We start from the raw sequence: 19,735 nt of genomic DNA on the forward strand, positions 1-19,735 counted from the left end.
GATGACCCTGCACCTGGCCATCTTGAGGGGGACTTCTAACCCCACCTTTTCCAGGCCAAAGGTCAGCTAAGTCTGTTTAATAGCACACCAAGAAGCCCGGGAGAAGGCCTTCCAGACACCTGGAACATCGGTGTGCAGGGCTGGGATTCTGTGCAGATACCTCCCCACCCCATGCATACTCTTGGGAGGCAGTTTCCAAGATTAAAAATCCTACTTCACTGACTGGTGCCAAATCCCACCAGCCAGGACCCAGCTGTTCTTACCCAGAGTGATCCCAGCCCTTGAAGGGCTGAGTGGCCTGCTGCGGGTGGGAGAGTGTCCTAGCTATGTCCTAGGTTCTGTAGCTGCCCCTCTCTGGGGTCCCCCTCCAGCACAGTGGCCCTCTTTCTTGTCTGTGTACATTGTTCCGTGAAGCCGCGCTCTGTTTTGGGAATAAACTTCTATAGAAAACACTTGTTGTCTATCTCTGTAGCGGGTAGTGTCTGAAGGTGGCAGCTATGAATGATTCACACCAGAATGACCTTTGAGAGGCATCTGAGACCTCCTCCCTCCAAAATATCCAGTTATTTTTAGCCCACTTCATGACAGATTTGGACCAGGTTCCCATCTCTCTCTGAAACATGGCCCCTCACTTTGTGATTGAAGCCTGAAGTTGGAGCACAGAATGGGCCTACGGTGCCAGAGGAAGGCTTCATCTCGGTCTAGGAGTAATATAAGGGCTTCCTTAATGTTCTGGGCCTGGCATTTGTGGACCTGCCCAGTTGTCAAACCAAACCTAGGCCTTGCCCTTGAGGTTCTTGCCTTACCCACAGCAGGTTCCTCAGAAAGGCCCTTCTAGGATTGGTGTCTGGGCTGGATTTACAGGAGGAAGGGATCCTCACAGCTCCCCATTTCTGGTCTAGGTAGCCAGAGGTGAAAGGAAAGCCAGGTCTCAGTGGGAAAGTCTGAGAGTGATGCCCCCAGTATGGAGGCATGAGAAGGTTGAATCTCCTATAGTCAAGGCTGTGGCCTTTGGCCACATAACCCAGGCATCCAGATCATTCACACCTTTCTCTTCTCACCACATTGGGCCCCTCTACAAAGCCAGGATTTAGAACCGGCTCCATCCATTCAGGGCCTGGAGCCTCGACCTTGAGCAAGCCGGGCAGAAGTTGTTCATTCCAGTTCTGTAGTCTCCCACTGGCCTCCAGGTAGAGGGTTAGCAAGCCATCAAGGGTAGCACGAGCTAGGTGACTAGGGAAAAAAGGGTTAAATCCACGATCTCCAGGCAAGCCCCACCCAAGAGAGCGGATTTAGGCTCCACCCCCGAGAACTCTGATTGGTCTAAACTAGATCTTTCATGTCCGGGACTGGCGCACCGGCCTGGCTTCACCGAGCCGGCAGTGGCCTCTCGCGGGAAGCCATCCGAGCTGCAGCACCCGAGCTACTAGCGGGCCATGGGGATGTTGGATGCATCCGGGTGAGTTTCAGGGCGCGGCCCGAATTCTACGTGTCCGCTGAGCGCTAGCGGTCCTGTGACCCCCGCGTGGGCTACTGGTCTGGGCCAGTTCTGAAAAGGAACCACCAAGTCTCGAGCAGTCATTTCTCGCCTACAGGGCCTCGGTTTACCCGCCTTGCCAATTTCCGGCAGGCGATTCTCTAGAGCAAGGGATGAGGGCGAGAGCTGGCAAGACCTTAGCTCTTGAGGGTTGTACCGAAAGCCACTGCAGTGCTGCCCTTGGGCTAACAAGGGAGGTTGCTGCTTACGAAGGAGCCCAGGCCCAAGAGGCATGCCAGCTGCGCTGCCTCAGGACCAAGAGACCGCTGGCTGACGGTGGTCTGACCAGTGGAGCAGGGCGCCCACTGGCTAGGAACTGAGAACTCTGGCACTGCGGGGAGCCCCTCTGTTCCCTCCCAGAGGGCGGAGCTAAGAATCTAAGCTCTGTCCTCTGGGCTAGTGTGGCCTGGTAAGAGGAGGGAGCTCTTTGAAAAGACTTGAGTGTGGCATGGTGATGGGAGGAAGCCTTTTGCAAAGACTTGAGTGATCTTCTAGGAGAAGAGAGGAGGTTTTAAGGTCTCACAGAGTAAGGCACTGCCGAGAATCTCCGAGGATCTTTCTTGCACCTGCTCTGTTCCCTCCTCCACCTTGGAGAGCCAGGTTAGAGCCACTTCCCAGGTGAGTTCCTGCCCCTCTGGTGGGACCCCCCCCCCATGATGGTTTCTCCCGGATCAGCTTTGCAGATATACTACACACCACCCCTAAAATTCCCCCTGTGAAATCTATTCCCAGGGGAGAGCTGCATTCCATGGGGCCCTCCCCCAAGCTCAGAGTGTATCTTAATTAAGACAACCCCTCAGATGAGAACCCTGGCCCTCCCCCTCATCCTATTTCCTGGTGAGTTCTTTCTCCCACTTCAGAGAGGTTCTTTCTGGTAGGTAGAGATTCTCCCCAAGTCAGAACTTGCCTAGCTTTCTGGGCAGAGTTACCTTTACATTGGATTGGCCTCTGAAATCTCCTATTCCTAGGTGAAATGTTTCCCTATTTCAAGTGGGAGCCTCTCCCTCCAGATGAGAGCTTGGACCCTGGAGTTAGAGGTCCAGAGTTAAAATCATCCTTCCTTTAGAGAGGAAGATCCTATTTGGAGGCCTGAACCTTAGGAAAACTATTGCTTGCAGACCTGGATCCTTGTTTTGCTAAGTTCTTTCCCTGAATGTGTTCTCAGCCATCCAGGCTGAGCTCATTGGGCAGGTGCTAAGGGACTGATTCAGGGAAGGAAGAAGCTGGGAGGAAGGGGCTAAGACAGAACACCTGCCTCATCTCAGGCTAGGCAGCCACAACTAAGCTGAATGTGTAGGTTTTGCTTATCGCTGGTCTCAGGGAGAATTTTAGGAAAGGATGGACAAGTGAAATCTTCACTATATGTCTTTGGTCTCACCACTCTAGGCCGCAGGACACACAGGCACTCTTGTCTGTAACACAAGACAAGGAGCGGCAGAGGCGGGACTACCATGTAGAAAGGCCTTTGCTGAACCAAGAGCAGCTGGAGGAGCTGGGACACTGGGGTCCAGCGCCTAAGACCCACCTGTGGCGTGATTGGTTTCGGTAAGGCTCAGGATAGAGGTCTGGGAGCTCTGACAAAGACCCAGGTAGCCCTGTCTCTAAAGGACCCTTCTTGTCTGCAGATGCTCCCGTGCTCGGGCCCATGCCCTTCTGGTCCAGCATGTTCCAGTTGTGGGCTGGTTACCCCGCTATCCTGTGCGTGACTGGCTCTTGGGTGACTTGGTATCTGGCCTGAGTGTGGCCATCATGCAGCTTCCCCAGGGTGAGCTACCTTCAAGGACCTGGCCTACAAGCTCTATGATCTATGAGACCCCCAAATCAGGAGTCAGGACCCCTGGCCATGGAAATATGGTCCCTGTGCCCAGGACTTGGACTCCCATGCCTTTTTGAGTCCCTCTTCTCCAAGTCTACATTGCTACCATTCCACCCCCAGGTTTGGCCTATGCTCTTCTGGCTGGATTGCCTCCTGTATTTGGCCTCTACAGCTCCTTCTACCCGGTCTTCATCTACTTTCTGTTTGGTACCTCTCGGCACATCTCTGTGGGTAAGTGAAGTATCGTATCCTTTACTCTGTGCCACAGTCTTTCCAGGAGGAAAGGGCTAAGCTGGTCAGAGCAGCTTGGGGAAGAGGGCAGCATGGGTGTGTGGTTACTAAGACCAGAGCTAATGGCTTACCACAGGCAGTACTAAGGCTACAGACTATGGGACTGCAGATTCAAGATATCTCAAAGCCCTGGTTGCAGGGTGACTGAGACAGCTCACCGGGCCTACAACTTTCCAGAGGCTTGTCTAGCTTGCAGCAGACTATGACCCTTTCCCTGCTCTACAGAGAGCTTTTGTGTCCCTGGACCAATGAACACAGGTGAGGCAGGGTGATGAGTCAGGGCCAGCATTTCTGACCAGACTTGAGAGCTTGTGAGCTGAGGGTTCCATTTTGACTTAGACTGTATCTAACCAGTACTGCCTCCAGTTGTACAACTGTAGTTCAAGTATATTTTTCCAGAATGGGATAGCTGCTGGTCTTTGGTTTTTTTTTTTTTTTGGGACAGGGTCTCCCTGTATCCCTAGCTGACCTGGATGGAACTCACTATGTAGACCAGGTTGACCTGGAACTCCCAGAGATTTGCCTGCCTCTGCCTCCCAAGTGCTAGGATTAAAGGTGTGTGCCACCACACCCAGCTGCTGGTCTTTCTTAATTAAGACTTTGCTCCAGGGAAGGACAGCATCCTCTTCCATTCAGACCTGCCCTGTTCTACCCATATAGGAACCTTTGCTGTAATGTCTGTGATGGTGGGCGGTGTGACAGAATCCCTGACTGCAGATAAGGCCTTCGTGCAAAGCTTGAACACCACAGTTGAAGATGCCCGAGTACAGATCGCCTACACACTCAGTGTCCTGGTTGGCCTCTTCCAGGTGGTGCAACAGTCAGGAGTTCCCTTGGGTGTCTGTCTGTCTTGCTCTTAATATGTGGTCATTCATCCGCTCTGATCCTACCTGCCCTTGGCCATTCCTAAAGCTCTGCCACCCCTGACTACACCTGACTACCCCACAGGTGGGGCTGGGTCTGGTGCACTTTGGCTTCGTGGTCACCTACCTGTCAGAGCCTTTGGTCCGAGGCTACACTACAGCTGCATCCGTGCAGGTCCTCATCTCACAGCTCAAGTATGTGTTTGGCATCACACTGAACAGTCACTCTGGGCCACTGTCAGTTATCTATGTGAGTGAGGGTGGGAGCAAGGGCAGGTAGGTGTGTTGTGCTCCATGACCTGGCATTCTAATTGTAATGCCACCTCTCTTCAGACATTTCTGGAGGTCTGCTCAAAGCTGCCTGAGACTGTTGTGGGAACTTTGATCACGGCGATTGTGTCAGGAGTGGTGCTTGTGCTGGTGAAGCTGTTGAATGAGAAGCTGAAGAGATACCTGCCCCTGCCCATTCCTGGGGAACTACTCACGGTTCGGGTGCCAGGGAGTGGGGGGCAGGGGAGAGGAAAGACAACATAGATCTGATCAAGTGCACAGCCTCAAGGTATTTGAGGCCCATCTGGAGTGACCACTGTAAGGGTTCCTGGGTGTTGGGGAACTGCAACAGAAAGCCCCCATATTGGCTCCTTACCACCCTTGACAGCATCTCCCCTTTTCCAAATGGTACTGTTTATCTCTCACCCTACCCACAACACCCTACTCTCAGAAAAATATTTGTCTTTCAAAATGGTTTACCCATGTCCCTTATGATACTGCCAGCACCTCCTTCCCCTCACTCTGTCCTGTCCCCACAGCTCATCGGGGCCACCGGGATTTCCTATGGTGTGGACCTGCAGAACAGATTCAGTGTGGATGTGGTAGGCAGCATCCCTGCAGGGTGAGCTCTGGTCCTGTCAGGGAGGTGGGCAGCTAGGGCTGGAGCCGTCTCTGATCTCACAGATGTTTCTTCCAGGCTGATACCTCCAGTGGCACCCAATGCCCAGTTGTTTGCAAAGCTTGTGGGAAATGCCTTTGCCATTGCTGTGGTGGGCTTTGCCATTGCTATCTCACTGGGGAAGATCTTTGCCCTGAGGCATGGCTATCGGGTGGACAGCAACCAGGTCTGTGTGTGCAGGACAAGTAGGGGGCATGCAGGAGTCCAAAGGCCCAGATGACCAGGGTAGAGTCAGGCTGGACTCAGAAGGGACTGAGGGTGAGAGCACAGGACATGTGGAACAACAGCAAACCTTGCAGGCCATTGACTGGGAATGGGCTTTGGGAGTCCATCAGCCTAGACATAGTGGGAGAGCAACCCAGTGCTTCTGGAAAGACCTCACACCCACGTTTCCCCACCAGGAGCTGGTGGCCCTCGGCCTCAGTAACCTCGTTGGAGGCTTCTTCCAGTGCTTCCCTGTGAGTTGCTCTATGTCTCGGAGCCTGGTACAGGAGAGCACTGGGGGCAACACACAGGTGGGCCTCGGGCACAAGCATGAGCTTTTGGGTAAATGTGCATCTGTATGTGCATGCAGTTCTGTCAGGACGGTCCTGTGCTTGCTCACCCTCTCCTGGTGTTCAACCTCCCCCTATGTTCACCCTCAGCTACTGCTCCCCCTCACCCTGTGTTCACTCTTCCCTCATGCTCCCCGTTACACCTGTGTTTACCTGTACCCTCTGCTGCCCCTACTTTGCAGGTTGCTGGAGCTGTATCTTCTCTTTTCATCCTCCTAATCATTGTCAAACTTGGGGAACTCTTTCAAGATCTACCCAAGGTGAGCTCCCAACCCTCTCTTCTGGGCTTCAGTGTGTAGGGTAGGCTAGACCCAGATCAGTTACTCTAGTCCCGGGTATGGGGCATAGAAATACAAGGTTGTAATCTTGAGATGAAATCTGTGGTCCAGGGTGAAGTGTTAAAATATTTTAGTCATAAGCTGGGCGTGGTGGTGCATGACTTTAGTCCCAGCACTCGGGAGGCAGAGGCAGGCAGATCTCTGTGAGTTCAAGGCCAGCCTGGTCTACATAGTGAGTTCCAGGCCAGCTGGGGCTACAGGGAGACCCTGTCTCAAAAAGACTGAAGAAAAGAATTTTTATTAGTCAGAACCAATGGGTTAAAATTGGTGTGGGTGGTAGTGGCTGTGGACTGGGCTCTGCCCAGATGCTTGGTCAGCCCTCGTGGGTCACGCCTGGGTGGTGGAGGCTGTGAGCCTCCGGGTACCTCTCAGCAGCCCTGGTGACTTTCCCTGCCCCAGGCTGTCCTGGCAGCTGTCATTATTGTGAATCTTAAGGGCATGATGAAGCAGTTCTCTGACATCTGTTCCCTCTGGAAGTCAAATCGAATGGACCTGGTAAGAACCCTGGGAGCCAGGGCGGAGCTTGGGGTCTTTAGTGTCAATGGACCCTTTGACCGTACCCTTCCATTTTCAGCTAATCTGGCTGGTAACCTTTGTGGCCACCATCCTACTGAACCTGGACATTGGTCTGGCAGTTTCCATAGTCTTTGCCCTGCTGCTTGTGGTTTTCCGAACACAGCTGTGAGTCAGCCCTTTGGTCACCCCAGTTTCATCTCGGTGAGGGAGTAAGTTCTGCACTGGCTCCCCACATCTCTGGGGACACTCCATGTTCTTCTTTCTTCCTCTCATGTTCTTCTCTTTGCCTCCTTTTTTGCCCTCCCTCTCTCTTCAGGCCGCATTACTCTGTCCTGGGGCAGGTGCCAGACACGGATATTTATAGAGATGTGGCAGAATACTCAGGGGTGAGTGGCAGGGGCTGAATGGGGTAGGGGGCAGGGCAGACCAAAGGTATAACGGGCCCTTTTTATTCCCTTCCTTGTGAACATGAACATGTTCCTGTCTATGAACACTGAGGGGAACGACTAGAGAATGACTCAGTGGGTAAAGTGCTTTCTGCACAAACATGAAGTCCTGAGTTTTGATCCCCAGCAACCATTTAAAGTGCCAGGTATGGCAGCATGTATGTCTATAATCTCACTGCTGGTAAGGAGGACAGGAGGATTTCTGGGGCTCACTAGCCAGTTGGTAATCGTCACATTCAATAAGACACCCTGTCTCAAAGGTGGGGATCAATAGAGGAAGACATCCAATGTCAGCCTCTGGCCTCCACAGAAAATGCATCCGTCCACATATATGTGTACACACATGCATGCATTACATATCCTAAGAGGGTATGTGTCATAGGCTGGGAGCACTTTGGCTTTGTTCTCTGTAATTTGAAGACAGGAGTTTGTGTCTCTGACCCTCATTTAAGGTATAAGCAGATGAGATGAGCTTGGAACCCGCAGCACAAGCCCCACCCTATCCAGTACCCCTGGGTCAGGAGAGTGGAGGAGCAGGCAGAGGCATAGGATATAGGGGAGGTTGTTTCCTAATCCGATCAGTAGAATTACAAAGTGTCCAATCCAATCCCTAGTTTATGTCCTGGAACGTCTCATACCAAGGCCTGAGAACACAGGTTGTGTGAGACTCTGGAAAAGATAAGCCTTTTGACCCTATCATGGAAACATTAAGACTGGGCATAGTATGATTAGGCAGGATAAGGGGTAGAGTGAGCGGCCTAAGTATGGGAAGAACATGAATGGACTAGCCCAGGTTGAAGCTGGGGGTGTGTGTGTCACATGGTGCAGGCCCAAATACCCAGCTTAGACCTGGACTGGGTACTCAATGGTGAGAGATCTGGGAAACGTCCGGTTGGAATGACAGCTTAGAGAGGTTTCTCCCTTTGGAGAAGGGGAGCACAGAGCAGAGCTAGGAGACCCAAGAAGAGAGAGGGCTAATAGCCACAAATCCTGGGAAGGGCAGGAGAGTGGGGAGGGACAGGGCCTGGGCAGGACAGGGAGTGAAAGTCACCTAGCCAGGTTCATGGCCCAGGCTCCCAGGAGGGTATATGTCACAGGCTGGAGACAGAGGCGGGTTGGGGAGGCACTGGGCCCTCTAAGGGGTGAAGGTGAGAGAAGATGCAGTGGAAGGTAAGGAAGGCTCGGCCACCCCAACCTCACCTCATCTCCAGGCCAAGGAAGTCCCAGGTGTGAAGGTCTTCCGCTCCTCAGTCACCATGTACTTTGCCAATGCTGAGCTCTACTGTGACTCGCTGAAGCAGAGGGTGAGACTGGTCTCCCTGTCCGGTAGGGGGAAGGGGAGTCTGAGGACCCCTCGGCTCCCCCGAATACCCAACCCCACCTCTGGCTTGTGTCTCTAGTGTGGTGTGGATGTTGACCACCTCATCTCCCAGAAGAAGAAGCGGATCAAGAAACAGGAGCTGAAGCTGAAGCGACTCCAGAAAGCCAAGAAGTCCAAGAGAAAGGCAGGGTCCCTCTCAGCAGCTCCCTCCTGGCCCTGCCCTGCTGTGGACGCCAGCCCTGACCCCTACCTCCTGCCTTGCCCTGACCTGTACCTCCCAAAGCCTTTCTCCCAATCTTGGGGTACCCCCATCCCATTTCTCTCTGACATTCTGTGCCTCTCCACTGCCTCTGTCATGCCCTAGAGACCCTGTTTCACTCCCTGACAGGCAGGACAGGCTCTAGTGGTATTTTCTTCTTCTTCTCTTTCCTCTGTCAGTCATACCAAGGACCACAGCATGCCTCTTTCATTTTTGTCACTCTTCTCAGGCCTGTAGCTTGGTTCCTGGCTTTTTCACTTACCCAATGCCAGAGCAATACCAGATCTACCTGGCATCGTTGTCATGTGACACTGCGGATAGCTTTCTGGTCACCCCTCTTTCCTGGCCTAGGCTTCCTCTTCCAAGATCACCGAGGTTTCCATCAATGTCAATGACAGTGTTGAAGATATCAGAAGCAATGACTTGGAGGGCTCTGAGGTCAAGGTGAGGCTAAAGGTGGAAGAAGAGGGGCCAACCATGAGCTCCAGAGATGTGGGTGCCTACACATGCCCTATGAGGAAGTCATGACCCACCAGTGTTGGTTTGTTGGTGTTGGGTGATGATAGGAGGAATGCGGTGATGGATCAACACTGTAGGAAGACCCCTGGTGATAGAGAATTCTCCTTGTGACTTTCATGTCTATGATCTGGGGTCTGGATGAAGACCTTGAATTTCTAGATGCAACAAGACCTCACAGCCTGTGCTCATGGGTAGGGCTTGGGAATACTGGAAAAATCTAGAGGTCAAAAGTGACTAAACTAAAGACTCAGACAGGTCAGAGTGTCTACATATGTGTGTATGATTGTGGGCACATGAAAGCAGGTTCCCATTTGGTTTTCACTGGGCCCTTTCTCACTCTCCAGTGTTTAACTAATGATAGAACATGGTCTCCTAGCACCCTCCTTTCCTATGTCCCTATTAGGCTTAAGCTCAGAAAGTAACAGGAGTTTGTGCGTGTTGGGGTATGCTTTCCTGTGTGTCCCCCATACACACACACACACACACACACACACACACACTCTCCCATCTTTTTCGGTTATCCTCTTTCTGAGTCTCTATTGTGGACCCTGAATGCCTCCATCTATCTGGCTATTTACACATGTGCTTCCATGATTGACCTGTGTGTCCCTGTGCAGCATGCTTATTCTGCCTTCACCCCCTCATGGTGACCCTTCAGCACATCTGCCTCCCTGCAGGTGCACCGAAGGGATGAGTTAGAGAATGCAGCAGCCAACAGTCCAGAAGATGTCAAGGCCCCAAACGTGACCACACTGAAGTCCTTGGGTCTGCCTCAGCCAGGCTTCCATAGCCTCGTCCTGGACCTGAGCACCCTCTCCTTTGTGGACACTGTGTGCATTAAGAGCCTGAAGAACGTAAGGGCTTGTGGGCTGGCCAGGGCCCCAAAAGCCTCCACACTGACCCTTGTGTTGAGAAAGCACTCTGAGCTTTCTGATGTCCCAAATCAAGCCCTCCGAGCTCCCCCACTAAATCTTGCCCAGCCGCTGCCCCGCTGAGACCAGACCCCTTTGTTGCCACAGATTTTTCGTGAATTCTGGGAGATCGAGGTGGAGGTGTACATTGCAGCCTGCCACAGTATGTTGAGTGGGGACAGCAAGAATAATCGTAGCAAAGGGTAGGACTCAAGTAGAGGTCAGAGATATCTTAGGAGATAGGAGTCAGGAGTTGGGAGTGGGGCTGGGGAGATGGCTCAGCGAGTAAGAGTGATGGTTGCTCAAGAATGAGGACCTGAGTTCAAGTCCCCAGCACCATGTAAACCAGGCATGCCCTGTGAATGCCCAGCACACCAGCCTTTGGTGGGTACAAACAGATGGAACCCCCAAGATCTTACTGGTCAGTTAGCATTGCCAAAATGGCAAGCTTCAGGTTTGGCTGGAAGCCCTATCTCAAGGGACGAAGATTGAGACTGATAGAACGTAACATCTGACATACTGCTCTGGGTACAGGCTCAGCATACAGAGTCAGGAGTGACTGGGTATCTAACTGTAAGTAGAGATCAGGGGTGGCAGGGGTCAAAGGAGTCTAGGGGTGCCTCAGTCCTGGGTTCCTTATGGTCTTAAGTGTTAGGACTGCTCCTTACCCACAGGCCCTGTGGTTACCCAGCTCGAGGCTGGACACTTCTTTGACGAATCCATCACTAAGCAGCATCTCTTTGCCTCTGTCCATGATGCTGTGACCTTTGCCCTCCAACACTCAAAATCTGGCCCCAACAGCCCTGTCTTGGTAAGCTGTCACTGGCCCACTGAGTACTGTTTGTTAATCTGTTGCTTGTCCCCAACAGGACCCCAACTCCGGGAAGTCCATGCCATTGGCCTTGGCTCTGGCTCCAATGAACTGATTGCTCTTTCCCTTCTACCTTAGAATAAAGTTGGTTTTTGTGGGGGTGCTGTCTCAAGCTAGAGGGCTTGAATATAATCTGTGGACACTAACTGGAACCTCTCCTCCTGCCCACTTAGGCCACTAAACTCTGATTGTGCTGCTGACCCTGCCTACCCTCCTGACAGCTCACCCTACTGAAACACCCTGCGTCTGGGCCATCTCCAGGTGCCATCCAGGACTCCCCTTCATCTACATGCGTATACATACAACTAAGGGATGGAGGTCTTAGGACTCCAAGTTCAGTGCTGCAGGCCTGGGGAAAGACATTGCAGTCAGGCTGGCCTTGGCTGGGTGCAGGGAGGGAATGGATGTATGTTTACAACTTTGGGAATAAAGGTATGTCTGTCCAACTTCAGGCTCTGCAGTGTTGTGACGGGTTTTGCCTGGGGTGTCAGGTGATTTACAGCCTGTTTCCCAACCCTTCTTATGCCCCAAGGTAGACAGAACTTCAGTGTAAGATTTGGGGATGTCAAGGTGAAGCAGAGAGCATGCAGGAGCAGGGCAATTATGGGGCCAGAGGGTAGGGACGTTATAAGCTCAAGGTTCCACACAGACTTTCAGTTCCTAGCTGAAAAATAGATGGAATCAAAGCTGTCATTCAGGACCAATCCATTCTCATGGGTACCTGATGTGATGCAAAGTAGAGTCAGTGCTTATAGGGGATGCACAGTGAACCCCTGAATCCCCAGCTAAAGATCAACAGCCATTCCCCAGTGCTGTTGCTGGATCTAAACATAAGCATGACGAGTTACCTGCCATAGAGCTCTGGGATTGGCAGAACACTGTCAGCCAGGATCTGGCTGGTTTCTGGCATAAAATGCCAACAGAGTTGGTGTGGCCTAATGGGCAGCTGACCCAGTGATGAATGTCTGTGGGGTCAGTGGTATGTTCCTGATCAGTAGAAGAATGAAAACCAGATGGGTATTAAGTGAGCAAACACCTGGAAATGGCCTGAACAATGCAGGGCTCACATCACCTGCTCTGAACATGTGAATCTGTTCATTAGGTACTCTGCAGGCCCCTTGACCCTATTTATATCGGGGTCTTTATCCATGACTATCACTATATTTACAAGTTATAAGTGTTCTCGCCAAAACCTCAGTCTCAGAAGGAGGATCTCTGTCTGCTCTGTTCTTTTACCAGGAATGGGTACTTAGTAAATACTGTTTGAGTGAAGATTTGTCAGGTGAAGCCAGAGGAGACCTCAGACAAATTGCAGTCAGGCTGACCTTAGCTGGGTGCAGAGAGGGAACTGATGTGTGTTTATAGCTTTGGGAATAAAGATGTGGCTATAGGTAGTCAGAAAGGTTTTGAAGAAAATAGGGTCTCCTTAGAGAGAAGGAACTATGTCACCAATATAGTCATAGGAGGGGGCTCTGGGAGCACATGATACTTGGGCTGAAACTCCAACCTTGAGAAGGTGACTTTCTAGAAGGGAAAGCATGCTCCTAGAACAAGGAAGTGCCAGTGTTCAGAGAGATCTGGGTGAGGCAGGGGCAGTAGGCAGCAGGAACGTTTAAGGGAGCCAAGCTTTTGAGTGCTCACTCTGCACAGTGCCAATAGTGGGGCTCAGCTGGGGGTGGGGAGGCTTTGAACAGCTCTTCTGCACTTTGGTTTATCAGCCTGGGTGTTGCTACCCCAGGTAGGCAGCAATGTGCCTCAAGGGGGGTGGTGTGCTCAGATTTAGGGAGGCATGATAGGTCAGTTGGTTCATAGGGTAATTCCTTCATGTCTGGGCTGACTGAGAGATTGGGACCCAGGAGGCCACAGGTCTGCCATTTCATCCCCAGTCTCCATCCCCCATCATTGGACCAGGCATATCCTGAAAGGCCATGGACCTGCCTGGAACCTGCTGCTTCAGAGCTTTTTTTGATCTTTTTGAGACAGCGTCTCCCTGTAGCCCCAGCTGACTTGGAACTCACTATGTAGACCAGGCTGGCCTTAGACTCACAGAGATCCATCTGCCTCTGCCTCCTGAGTGCTGGATTATAGGTGTGTGCCACCATGGGTCTGCTTTTGTGGAAGGAGTATTTGCTGGGTTGCCAAGGCACCCAGGTTCTGGCCTCTGGTAGTGTCCATAGACATGCTGTGGACACTCTTCTTAGTACCAGTGCTAGACCAGTACATACTCCCAGCTATGCCTGTTCATGGCCCCTCTGGAACCAGGTAGGGCTGAACTTGCAGCCCTGAGGGTGCCAGCCAAACAGCCTGGATGGTTTCAGGAGCTGCCTGAGCTGCTCTGGCTACTGGATGGGTCTGGGGGGGATCCCTATCTACCCCTTGGCTGGAGTCACGATCACCACCACCATGATGCTGGTCCTCAGCCGCACCAGTGGTGTGCTCAGGTCACTAAGGGTCAGGTGAGCACAGCACCCCTCTGTCCTCTTCAGCTCCTGCCTCTTCTCATTCCCCAGGGGTCCATATCCTCCCTGTTCCCCATCACCCCATCAGCCTGGCTTATGGCCTTGTGGATTGCCTACCTAACCTTGTCCTCCATCCTGTAGTCTGTTTTTGTATCTCTTGGAACTCTTGTCTACAACCTGACCATTTCCCAGGGCTGGTATCATAGCCCATCTGTCCTCATTTAGTACTCCCTTTCCTCATTCAGTCTCCATGGGCCTCCAGACCACCTAGCTCCTGGAAGAGCCACAGTGATCTGTGACTATGACTCTCTTTCATTCCCCTTTGGGCGCTGCCCCATAGCCCTTCTCCCTAGCTCCATCGCTGCCCCTTGCTGTACCCATGGACCCTCATTCATTCTTAGTCTGGTCCTATGTTCTCAGCACCCACAGGTGACCACCAGTGCCTGCAGACACTGGAAACGGCAGCCTCCCATCTCAGACCGCACCCTAGTCCTCAAGGTCCTTCACATGCTGGATGCCATCCTGCTCCACCTTGAAGGCCACCTGCAGCGACTGGCCTCCCAGCAACAAAGTCAAATAAAAGTGACCCCCACCCAGTCTGGGTGACCCAATCCATGCTTTTCTTTTCTGATTGGTGTGGAAGGGACTGAGACCCTAAGCAGGACTTCAGCCTGTGTGTCTGTGTGACTGTCTGGAGCCTGTGGCGTCTTATTGTTGGAAGGTCCTTGAAGCACCCTCCCTCCTCCAGCCTGACTAATAGCCAAGGACCCATGGTGTGGAAGACCCGATCCTTGTACAGAGGAGATGATAACATAGCTGAGTCCTGTGGATGAATAATTCTGGAAGTGTACATCAGGCCCCAGTCTGAGCAGAAGCTGTATGCTGTGTTTGGTACTCCATGTATGTTGGTGAGGTGGGCACTGATGACTTGTGTAGGGCTTCTGCCAAGTGAGTGCCTGGGCTTCTGCACCACACAGGGTAGGGAAGAAGGGCCTTAGGAATTGAGGGCCACTAGTGAGAATGGGAACCATACCCAAGAGTTCTCATGGGGATGAAGAACCCTGGGGCCTCAGTCACTGTGGAGTAGAAGCCACTCCTTTGTTCCACCACCTTTGTCACCATCTCAGGGAGGTTGAAGAGGAGAACTCATGACTTCAGTCCTGCTGTGAGAAAGCAGCTGATTCCAGTTTCTTCACTTGCCAAGTCTCTCCCCCTGGATCCCCAAAAGCTTAGACGCTTTAGATCCTTGGCTCCTCCGAGAACCCCATTCTTACCTCACCCCTACTCCTAGCTAAGACCAGTCTAGAGCCTGGTATACAGCTCTAGCTGCCTTTGTCTTTTGTGGCAACTTCAAACATACTCTGGTGCTTGTGTGGCCCTCATTTCAAGGCCCCTAGAATAGTAGTGAGGGTTGAACCACTTCAAAGGACCCCTCATTCTTTTTGTCCCTTCTACTATTGGTGTTCCAGGTTGAATTAGGTCTAAGGCATTTGCATTTTTCGCGCCCTTGTTTTGAAAAGAAACTCAATTCACAAACTCAAAAGTAGAGGAGTGATTTTAAATAATGAGAAAAGGGCTGGGACTGTTGCTCAGTGTTAAAGCCTATGCTTAGCATGCAAAAGTCCTTGAGTTTGAGCCCTCTGAGAAGAAACAAATAAAATGAGAAAAATCATGACAAATTTAAAAGGGGCTTTGTTTGTTGTTGTTTTGTTTGGTTTGGAACTCACAGAGATCCGCCTGCCTCTTCCACCACACCCGGTGGGGTTGTTTTGGTTTTTTAAACAGAGACTCATTATGTAGTACTGGTAGGCCTGGAGCGCATTCTGTAGAACAGGCTTGCCTGGAACTCACAGAGATCCATTCCTCCTTGGTGCTGGGATTAAAGACTTATGCTACTGTGCCTGGCTATTTCTATTTTCTAATTTTCTTTTATTTTGAGACAGTGTGGAGCTGTGTGTCCCTGACTGGACTGAACCTTGTAGCATTTCTCTTGCTTCTACCTTCTAAGAGCATTACACCTGGCTTTAAAAAGGGATTTAAGGGATTTGAATTAGCCTGGTGATGGGGAACCTGGAGCTCTGGAGCAATGCTTAGGGGCGGAGATGAGAGAGATAACCCACTTGGGTCCCCCCTGAAGTCTGGCCTTGGGGTCTGGCTGTGTAGCAGAAGTGCCAGGGCACCGAGCAGGAACTCGGGCTGGAGTCACATGGAATGTGAGTTCTGTCTCTCATCTGCTGTGACATTGGCACAGTACAAGCTGCTCTGAGTCAGCATCTTCATCTGTAGAAGGGGTCTATAGAAACAAACTCTTTGAGATATGGATATTTGTGACACATCTGTCTCACAAATGGTGACTTGCTAAGAGACCTCGGCAGCCAAGCAGCCTTGCTGATGAGTCTCGGGAGTAGAGGTCCAGAAGGGACGTGCAAAGGACTCAGAACCCTGGAGTGGGCATGAAGGGGCTGTGGGCTGAGAGGCAAAGGTTCTCTCAGCCATGACCCTTAATTTCTACATTCAACTTGACAGAGTTCCCAGAAGTGAGGGTCATTCCTGAGGGGCTGGCAAGCTGGTGAGGAGCAGCCAAGGGCAGCAGAAGATTTCGGCTGCCAGAAGAGACTTTGGGTTGATCTCAAGGCAGCCTTCTTCAAGTTCTCCCCTCAACTCTCTCATTGCAGTGCAGTGCAGTGCGGAGGTCCCATGCGCATCTGTGAGCATGCGTGTGACAGGTGCAGAGGGTGGGAACTGAGGGGAGGACTTTTATACATTTTGTACCTTTGTAACCAGAGAGATATGCTTATGTTGTTTTTCAGCTTTTCTGTCTCCCAGGGGTCTGAGGCTGGGCTGCGGGGGAAGAGGTCGTGAGAGAGGTGCAGGTCCTTAACAAACCATATGTTTTTTTCTCTCATTTTATGGGGTAGAGTGGACAGGTGGGACAGATCTTCTCCTTCCCTCCCCATTCCCACTCTTATCTGAACATGGTCTGGAGCCAACATGCAGATTTAATCTTTGTTTTTTTTTTGTCTTTTTGAGACAGGGTCTCTTTGTAGCCCCAGCTGTCCTGGAAACTCACTATGTAGACCAGGCTGGACTCGAACTCACAAAGATCCGCCTGCCTCTGCTTCCCAAGTGCTGGGATTAAAGGCCTGTGCCACCACGCCTGGCAGTCTTTGTATTTTGTTTAATGTCCCACAGTCCAAACTCCTGGGGTTGGGGATTGGTCTTAGAAAACAGGGTCTTCCAACCCCTGATAAGGGCTCATACCGATCTTCCCCATGGATGTGTATGTGTATTACATGGACTCCCCGCTACTTACTGCCTTATGACCTAGGACAGATGCTGTGGTGTTTGTAGATCAGCAGATAATGTGTTGTGATTGTGCATAGTTAGAGTTCTGTGTTGATACTTCCCCACCCCTACCCCATGCTTATTCTTGGGAGGCAGTTTCCAAGATTAAAAATCCCATTTTACAAACTGTTGCCAAATCCCATCAGCTAGGACTTCAGCTCTTCTCCCAAGGGTGACCCCAGCTTTGAAGGGCTGAGTGGCCTACTGTGAGTTGGAGAGGGTCCTTGCTATGTCTGGGTTCTGTAAATGTCCCTCTATGGGATCCCCTCCAGCACAGTGGCCCTCTTTGCTACCTGTACAATGTTCCATGAGGCCATGCTCTGTTTCGGGAATAAACTTTTTGGGGGGGATCTTTTGAAGACAGGGTCTCCCTATAGTTCTAGTTAGACTGGAACTCACTATATAGACCAGGGTGGCCTCTTTCTCACAGAGATCCACCTGCCTTTGCCTCCTGAGTGCTGGAATTAAAGGTGTGGGCCACCACCCCTGGCTAGTAATAAATTTCTATAGAAGTGTTTGTTGTCTGCCTCTGTTTCAGATAGTGGCAGAGGGTGGCAGCTAAGAATGAGTCACACCAGAATGATCTTTGAGGGGAATCTAAACCCTCCTCCCTCCAAAATATCCAGTTATTTTTAGTCCACTTCATGGCAGATTTAGACCAGGTTTCCCTCTCTTTTACTCTGAAATGTGGCTCCTCACCTAGTGATTGGAGCCTGAAGTTGGAGCACAGCATGGGCCTAAGGTGTCAGGGGAAGCCTCCTTCCTGGTCTAGGAGTAGCATGAGGAGTTCCTTAATGTTCAGGGCCTGGCATTTGTGGTGCTGACCAATCGTCAAACCAAACCTAGGAGTTGCCCTTGAGGTTCCTGCCTTACTCACCCACAGCAGGTTCCTTTTCTAGGATTGGTGTCTGGGCTGGATTTACAGAGGGGGACAGAAGGGATCCTCACAGCTCCCCATTTCTGGTCTAGGTAGCCAGAGGTGAAATGGAAGCCAGGTCTCAGTGGGGAAGTCTGAGGGTGATGCCCGCAGCTTGTATACAATGAGAGGCCTGAATCTCCTATAGTTAAGCTGGGACCACTGGCCACATAACCCAGGCATCCAGATCATTCAAGCCTTTCTCCTCTCACCACACTGGACCCCTCTACAAAGCCAGGACGTAGGACTGACTTCTTCCATTCAGAGCCTGGAGCCTCGACCCCGGCCAAGCCGGGCACAAGTCGTTCATTCCAGTTTTGCAGTCCCACTAGCTTCCAGGCGGAGGGTTAGCAAACCATCAAGGGTAGCATGAGCTACCTAGGGGGAAAAAAGGGTTAAATTGGAGTTCTTCAGGCTCGCAGGGCTCAAAGAGCGGATTTAGGCTCCACCCGCAGAATTCTGATTGGTCTAAACCTGTTCTTCTGGACAGGGATTAGCCCACTGGAGCTTGCCCCCACCCCCACCCCTACCCCTACTGGGTTCCCTGCTGTCCAGCAGGTAGTGGACTCTGGCTGGAGTTGTCAGAGCTGTGAGCTACTTGTTGGTTCACAGAGCTGTCAGTTGGGTCCTGGTGACTTGCAGGGCATGGCCCGAATTCTGAGTGTTCACTAAGCACTAGTGGTCCTGTGACACCCGCGTGGGCTCCCAAGTCTAGGCCAGTTCTGAAAAGGAACCGCCAAGTCTTCAGCAGTCATTTCTTGACTGCAGGGCCTGGGTTTACCTGCCTTGCCGATTTTCCGCAGGTGGTGGTCTATAGAGAAGGATGGTGACCGGAGCTGGCGAGACCCCAATCCATGAGGGTTGTACAGAAAGCCATTGGAATGCTGTCTCCGAGCTAACAAGGGGACCACAGAGATGTTGCTTGCAGAGGAACCCAGGACATGGCTGCATAACTGTCTCTAGCCAGGCGGGTGGACCTGCAGGGGCCTGAGTATGTCTAGCAGTTCCTCTGGCTGGGAACTCTGACACTGAGGAACCCAGTGCCCTCCCAGAGGCTGAAGCCAAGGGTCAAAGCTCCACCCTTCGGGGGCAGTGGCTGCGTAAGGGGGAGGGAGCCCTTTAAGAAGACTTGAATGATCCAGGAGGAGGGGAGAGAGTGCTAAGGTCTATGAGTGGAGACAGGCTGCTTTGCAGTGAGAGTCTTCAAGGATCTCCCTTGCACCTGCTCTGTTCCCTCCTCCAGCTTGGAGGGCCAGGTTAGAGCCTCTTCCCAGGTGAGTTCCTGCCCCTCTGGTGGGACCACTCTCCCCTGGTTAGGGTTTCTTCCACATCAGCTTTACAGATATGCTACATATCAACCCTAAAATTCATCCTGTGAAATCTATTCCCAGGGGAGAGCTGCATTCCATGTGGGCCCTCCCCCTAGCCAAGAGTGTCTCTTAATTAAGAGAACCCCCTCAGATGAGAACCCTGGCCCTCCCCCTCATCCTATTTCCTAGTGAGGTCTTATTCCACTTCAGAGAGGTTTCTCCTGGTAGGTATAGATTCCTCCCAGGTCAGAACTTGCCTGGCTGCCAAAAGCTTTCTGGGCAAAGTTCCCTCTACATTGGATTGACCTCTGAAAGTGCCTGTTCCCAGGTGAAATGTTTTCCTACTTCAAGTGGGAGCCTCTCCCTCCTGGACCTTGGAGTTAGAGGTCCAGTGTTAAAACCATCCTTCTTTCAGAGAGGCAGATCATATCTGGAGGCCTGAACCTTGGGAAGAGTATTGCTTGCAGATCTAGACCTCTGTTTTGTGAAGTCCTTTCCCTGAATGTGTTCTCAG

At 51.7% G+C, this 19,735-nt stretch overlaps 1 protein-coding gene and 1 pseudogene across 5 annotated transcripts; both read left to right on the forward strand.

The window, feature by feature from the left end:
- The first annotated feature begins 1,333 nt into the window (after window positions 1–1,333).
- Window positions 1,334–11,642, forward strand: LOC103750215 (solute carrier family 26 member 6). 5 transcript variants are annotated; one of them, XR_003847064.1, is made up of 22 exons: window positions 1,344–1,459; window positions 2,033–2,155; window positions 2,924–3,082; window positions 3,163–3,302; window positions 3,474–3,584; window positions 4,305–4,453; window positions 4,593–4,757; window positions 4,841–4,993; window positions 5,317–5,399; window positions 5,475–5,622; window positions 5,858–5,971; window positions 6,193–6,270; window positions 6,748–6,843; window positions 6,923–7,029; window positions 7,181–7,250; window positions 8,522–8,614; window positions 8,711–8,815; window positions 9,242–9,334; window positions 10,087–10,263; window positions 10,429–10,523; window positions 10,995–11,131; window positions 11,365–11,642. XR_003847064.1 is itself a non-coding variant. In XM_008853232.3 (22 exons), exons 1-22 carry the CDS (start codon window positions 1,437–1,439, stop codon window positions 11,377–11,379), a joined length of 2,394 nt encoding a protein of 797 aa, XP_008851454.1. In that variant the 5' UTR covers window positions 1,344–1,436; the 3' UTR covers window positions 11,380–11,642. The 5 variants fall into 5 exon arrangements, 4 of the variants coding, with proteins under 4 accessions (XP_008851457.1, XP_008851454.1, XP_029412050.1 ...); XM_008853232.3 differs by having other exon boundaries at window positions 10,429–10,483; XM_029556192.1 differs by adding an exon at window positions 2,270–2,374 and having other exon boundaries at window positions 1,350–2,155; window positions 10,429–10,483.
- Window positions 11,643–13,370: 1,728 nt separating this feature from the next.
- LOC115067691 lies at window positions 13,371–14,256 on the forward strand (annotated as a pseudogene).
- The last annotated feature ends 5,479 nt before the right edge of the window (window positions 14,257–19,735 follow it).

Source organism: Nannospalax galili, unplaced genomic scaffold (assembly GCF_000622305.1).
Source record: "Nannospalax galili isolate Female #2095 unplaced genomic scaffold, S.galili_v1.0 scaffold786, whole genome shotgun sequence".
In the NCBI taxonomy this organism is placed as follows: domain Eukaryota; kingdom Metazoa; phylum Chordata; class Mammalia; order Rodentia; family Spalacidae; genus Nannospalax; species Nannospalax galili.

Coding starts and splice junctions, on each gene's coding strand:
- LOC103750215 (XM_008853232.3), top strand. CDS start 1,437: ATGGGGATGTTGGATGCATCCGG. Junction 3,303..3,473: donor CATCATGCAGCTTCCCCAGG/GTGAGCTACCTT, acceptor TTCCACCCCCAG/GTTTGGCCTATGCTCTTCTG. Junction 5,623..5,857: donor ATCGGGTGGACAGCAACCAG/GTCTGTGTGTGC, acceptor TTTCCCCACCAG/GAGCTGGTGGCCCTCGGCCT.